A 6,109-nucleotide genomic window follows, 5' to 3' on the forward strand; every position below is an offset into this window, starting at 1 on the left:
GTGTCAATTGTAAAAAATTCATCTATCTCATACTTGGTAGTTTTCACCTATTTATAGACAAGGCTCAACTGATGTTCCAAACTGGGTGGGAGTTGATTCCCTGATTCCGAGATCTCTTCCCAGCATATCCAGAATCCATATTTCCAACACATAGTTCCCGGTATCTCAAGATTTGATCCTTCCTGCTTTTGGTATCCTGGGTTTAATTAATTCTTTCAAGATCGATATTTCTTGTCTTCTATCGAGTGTCTCTTGATGAGTTTTAGGCTTAGTCGGTCTTTCTGGGTTCATATATAGGTGGACTTATATGTATTCAATAACCCCATTTATTCACTTTTGGGAATATTTCCTAACACTGAGTTTTTTTTCTTTTTTTGTAATTAAATTGGTTTCTTCAGACAATTTATGTAGGCTAGTTTTCTGTAGATCTGTTTTTTAGTTGGTTTCTAGTGTTTGTAGTAATGGTTTTCGATCGGGTGCTTAAGCTTGTTGGTTTTGTCTCTTTAATTTGTGTCTGTAAGGAGGCTGAATGTTTGGCCAATTCTTATGTGCATTTTTTGGGTATCTCGATTTCCAGTCATTAACAAATTAATCATGAGAGAGTAAAATGAAATTTGAAAAAAAAAAAAAAAAAAAAAAATACATGTAGAGGAAATTAGCAAAGCAAAAAACACATGCGTGCATGAGTTTGTTCACTAAAATGAGATATCTGTTTCCATTGGATTCCTCCATATGATTACTTTTTTATTTATGGGTTGGAGCTTGTTTCCACTCAATCGATTTATGGTCAATTAACGAGAGGATTCCGTATAATAAGTGAGATAATTTCACTTAAGGATACCGAACTATTGTTTTTTTTTTTTCACTTAAGGATATATACTAAACTTCAAAACGTCTCAAACTAGGGTATCCAATTTTCAAAACGTCTTAATAACAGGTATTCCGTTATGACTTGCTGTTAAATCATGCCAAAATTTTCAAAATACTCCCTCATTTTTTTTGGAAAAAGAAAAAAAATGCTATAATTTAGGTGTTTGTCAGAATTTAACGAAATTTACAAAAATACACATAGCTAAATCTTTGAAAATTATATTGTTATGAAATTCCAACATGAATATGCAGCGGACCAAGTATGAGGAGAGTGTAAGTGGATCACACACTCTCATTCTTACTTCCACACTTCTTGATCGATATGATCATTTTTAAAAATATTATTACAGCAGCCAGAAGCTTGAGCTTCACGGTTGTTATTAATTTGATGTGTCAAATGCAAGTTCGAAATGGGATTTTAATTAAACTGTGAACTCATTCTCATAGTAATTAATTATCTATAAATTCCATATATAGCTGAATCCAAAACAAACCTCAAACGAATACATATGCTGATTGCAAGGCCAGGCTCCAAGAAAGCCCAATGGGCTATCAACGCCACAGACTCGAGCAATAGACCTTCTTCAATGACCTCTAGAGTACTATATATCATTCATACTATAGAGTACTATCATTGTAATTTGTCCTCTAGAAATGTAAGGACAAAACTATAGAGATTCCTTTTCTATATATGCTTAATTAATTAATTTTAAGATATGAATTTGGGTCTTCCCCCCCTGACTACAGGCAACTTGTGGGCTGGACCAAACCGGAAGATGTCCCGACTGCATGGCTACAAGAGGCTGCGGCGACTTGATTCTGATAAGTTAGCTTCACATTCTCCAACCTTATTCTGCTGCAGGGATTCCCCGGACTGCAATCAAATTTCACTGCAACTTCTGTCGCCGATGATCCATGGATGTCTTGGTATGTCACGTCACTAATTTTTACGCCAGAAACCTGTCCAGGGCAACCTTTGTTGTCGGGGCAGTAATTTTGATCAATTACAATAGGATTCTGGACATTCACCATGACGGCATGTTGGAAAAGAATGTTCCTAGCAAAACCATTGCTGGCCCTTCCCCAAGACTTGATCCTCACCCCATTCTGAGTACCGGTGAAAGTAGCTGTTTTTACTGTCACATTTTGCACTCCAGCCTCGTTCGCGTCCTTGCCTAGACTCCCAATGCTGCACCACCCAACCACGTTCATCAAATCAAGTTATTTGACAGTATTATAACATTCTATTAAATAGCATTTTCTTTTTTATATAAATATATATACATGGTCTGCAATGCATCATGCATGTAATGTTTTTACCTGATTCCATGGCCCGGTCCACAGGCAATGTTCTCCATCCACAAGTTGGTGGCACCGGGGCCAATTGAGATACAGTCATCGCCGGTCCGGATATTGGAGTTGAGGATGGTGACGCCTGACGATAACTGCACGTGAATGCCATCGGTGTTTGGGCTGTTGCCATCAGCGGAGACCTTGACGCCTTGCATTTTCACGTTCTGGCAGCCATTGACGACGATGTGGAACATCTGGCTGTTTAGGGAGGTTAACCCACTCACCACGATGTTGTTGGAGTTGGAAAATTCCAGTGTCTGCTTGCATACACCCAAGAAAAAGCTCCCATTATTATATTAGAGGGATATATATATAGATTAATTAAAGATGCAGAAAATAAAATATTCTACTCCAGAACATGGGATTATTCACTCACTCACGAAACTACTAATTAACGATAAAAGGGCAAATTTGTCACTCAACGTACCGTCGCGCCGGTGGGGCAACCCTTGCCTGAGGCCTTACAGGCCCACAAGCCAGTGCCTTGGCCATCAAGAATCCCACCAGATAACGTAACCCCCTTAACGTGGCTGAAGGCGAGCCAGCTACCGGAATTTCCGAGGACATTATAGTCCGATGGGGCCACAAGCGTGGCATCGATGCGGATTAAGATCGCCGTGTTCTTGCATGGCCCGTTGAAAGCCACCTTGCGAAGATAGAATCTCCCCGCAGGCACGTAAATGGTGGCGGGGCTTACGGAGGCACAAGCTTGCGTCCATGCAGTAAGGAAAGCCCGGGTAGAGTCCGTCTTGCCGTCTCCTTTGGCTCCCAAACTGACCACATTATAGGTCACTGGAGCAGCTAAGACGACTGAGGAATAAAAGAAGACAGACACAAGCGCAACAAGAAGAGGACTTCTGTGGTTTCCCATTTTGCGTGTGTTTGTATAATTGTGAGAGTGAGAGAGAGAGAGAGAGATCGAGAGGGAGAAGTTATATGGGGAGTTGAAGAGTTGAGGAGTTTGTAGTAGTATTGGTGGTGGAGTTGTAACGGTTTGAGGTGCGTATATTTATAGGCTTTGATGGGACTAATTAAGAATGTCAAATTTGTACGCAAAGCTGCGCCGAACCGAACTTTGAATATATGGATATATGTTTACGTTAAACTTTTCTTTAATCTCTTCCTTACCACAATACCCTTAATTACGGATATGGATTTGGATTATATTCCTACTAATATATGTTGTTAATTTCACTCCATTCTTTGTATTCATATATACTTAATTATCTCATTGTTTTCTCTTTCATGTGACTTCTTCTCATTGTTTAAGGATAAAGAAAACAGCCAAAAGAAGGGAATATATATAGATGCGAAGAATTATACTTGAAAACATGGCATATATACTTACGAAGGAGTGGGTGTCTGTACGTAGGGTAGTGAGAAAGGACGATTAATGGACGTACATGGTTGCTTGAGAGGAGAGAAACAGAAAGGTGTTCGTTACATTAAATTAGAAAAGAAGGGAATGAAAGCAGTGAGGACCGGTTACATTAACGTGACATAGCAATCAAAACATCCCCCCCCCAGCAGCCACCATTTCTTGTTTCCTGGTGCTGTGTTCTGCGGCGCCTCTCTTTGCTTTAACCACAAGATCAACACCTCCTCCTTCTCCTTTCAATCTTTCATTTACCTAAACAACCTCCAATTATATATGTTTCCCAAATATATTCATTGAATTGCTTCATTGTCAATTACATTTTCTGCCCAATTCTTAGCTTGACACATTAATTTTCTAGGTATATCAAAAAAAAAGGCAAAAAATGCATACCGGAGAGAGAGTTCAAATTCCACAATGGTACATAATCATTCACTTTTGATTAGTTTTATCCACATTGTAATATCCCACTGATGCCAGGTGGCGCTGGGTCAAGTTATAGTTCATTTAGTCTCGAGGGATCGCCTGTGTTTCTTCTCCGTCTAAGCTCCTCCTGATCAGCAATTCAAAGCGGGTAGATACTATCATGGTATTGTCCTTTTTCAATTGAAAACAAAAAAAAATACGCGTATCAGTTGTTCACTAAAATAGTCACATCAGCGGTTGTGTGAGCTCATAATTATTGTATAATCTAATTAACATACCCAATTCACTTCAAATTACAATTTTCTTTTTTTTTATTTTAAATACTATTATGTTTTTTGCTAATTAAATAATTAAGACAAAAATAAAAGTGGATAAAACACATAAAAGAGTATATATGCAATTCTAGAATCAAAGTAGTTGGTAGAGCTGTAAATTGGAGCACATCCGAAGGGCAGATGTAGACTAGAAGGCAGCCTTTGTAGCAACGTGGGCTGGGGCGTCGTGACATGTGCAGGAGAAAACGGAGAAGAAAGCGGCGCCATTTGTATGCCCCAAAATCGTGGCACCAAGAAAAAACCACCCTCTTCTTTTAGCCGTGATTTATTCAGTAATTTTCTCATATTGATCAAAATTGTCTAGCCATAAAGGTAACATACTAACATGCATGCTCGCAGCTTTTCTTTACTTTCCTTTGTTGAATAAATAGCATACATAACCTAGATATATGGATATATACAAGAGCATTCATACTCGTATAGTAAAAAGTTAGTTTGTCTACCAGGATTCAAATTTGGATGAAAATGTAGCTGCATCGATCAAGATTCCCTACAATTGAAACGCTTGAAAAATGCCATGTATTAAACATATGGTATGTTACAGTTGAGAATTAAGTATATTTTCATCAGGTTTTTGCTGTCGATATTGTAAAAAAAAGTTTTGAGTAAAAAATTGTCGATCTTTTAGTTTTCTGAATAAGAGGCGTCTCTATAAAAGGGAAGAATAAGTCTTTTGGGATGAAAATTCTTTCTGGTTGCCTTGATAACATGCCAAATTTTTAATATGTGACATTTTTCAAATATTTTGATGCTTAAAAATGACCTAAATTTTGTAATTTGAGAAGTTATAATTTTTTTGAAATTGTAGGGGATAAGATGCTATATTGCCCACCAACTAAAAAATAAACTTTTTGACTCTTGATAAGATATATATGCACGTATTAATCTTGGAACGTAGATATATTTTGAAAAAGAAAGGATATTTAAATAGAATAATGAAAGTTGATAAAACTAAAATAGAGAGTATGATATAAATACTTTAAAAAACTAGGTAGATAAAAATATATATATATATATATTTTAACTAATATTTTTAAAAAATAAAATAAAATAAAATTTGTTTGTACTTCCAAATCTATATATGTATAAGACATTGTGCTCAATATCCGGAAATAAGTTTTAGCTTTGAAATAATTAGTTTGGAGCTTTATTTTGTCTTTTCATTTCTTTTATATATTCCAAATATGATAAATCTGAATCCCATCGATCGAGCAGGATGGGCTATATCTGGGGCCTCCATTGTACGTGATTCAAGACTCAGAAATATATATTAATTATTCCTAATTAATAGGAAAAGATAAAATATATTCTTAGAATTAATATATATTATCTGCGCTTAATTCCCCAAATAAAATATTCTTCTTTTTCCTCATCTAGCTTGCTTACTTCCATGACTTCTGGGCCGGATTTTGGGGGTGAATTCTTAAGCTTCTACGTGGCACAATTCCAATTGTGAATTCCATAGAATTCTAATCAATCAGAGAAAGGCATGTGAATCGAAAATAATTTATTGAATTAATGATCATACCTTCTATATATATATATATATATATAGCCATATCAACTTATCACTATTTAATTAGACAACTGATAATATATATGTATGCCTCTATATATATATATATATATATCACATTATTTAAGGGGTTAACTTAATTATTAACTATTGTTTTAGTCTTTCCTTTCTAGTTCATGCATTTGATTTACGTGCAAATTTTGAGAAAGATTTTGTATATACTAGCTAGTTAAT

The 6,109-nt window shown here is 36.1% G+C and overlaps 1 protein-coding gene across 1 annotated transcript; it reads right to left on the reverse strand.

Annotated features, from left to right (window-relative positions):
- Positions 1-1,342: 1,342 nt before the first annotated feature.
- LOC133858630 (polygalacturonase-like) lies at positions 1,343-3,187 on the reverse strand. Its single transcript, XM_062294105.1, has 3 exons — positions 2,651-3,187; positions 2,191-2,480; positions 1,343-2,059 (listed from the first exon to the last, which is right to left on the reverse strand). The coding sequence occupies exons 1-3, from the start codon at positions 3,092-3,094 to the stop codon at positions 1,612-1,614; spliced, it is 1,182 nt and encodes a 393-aa protein (XP_062150089.1). The 5' UTR covers positions 3,095-3,187; the 3' UTR covers positions 1,343-1,611.
- Between the last annotated feature and the right edge of the window lie 2,922 nt (positions 3,188-6,109).

This window comes from Alnus glutinosa, chromosome 1, assembly GCF_958979055.1.
Source record: "Alnus glutinosa chromosome 1, dhAlnGlut1.1, whole genome shotgun sequence".
NCBI classification, from domain to species: domain Eukaryota; kingdom Viridiplantae; phylum Streptophyta; class Magnoliopsida; order Fagales; family Betulaceae; genus Alnus; species Alnus glutinosa.

Excerpts from the sequence above, each read along its gene's own strand:
- LOC133858630 (XM_062294105.1), bottom strand. The coding sequence starts at position 3,094 with ATGGGAAACCACAGAAGTCCTCTTCTTGTTGCGCTTGTGTCTGTCTTC. Across the intron at positions 2,481-2,650 it reads GTTGCCCCACCGGCGCGACG|ACACTGGAATTTTCCAACTC; the intron begins GTACGTTGAGTG and ends GTATGCAAGCAG. Across the intron at positions 2,060-2,190 it reads GGACCGGGCCATGGAATCAG|CATTGGGAGTCTAGGCAAGG; the intron begins GTAAAAACATTA and ends TGGGTGGTGCAG.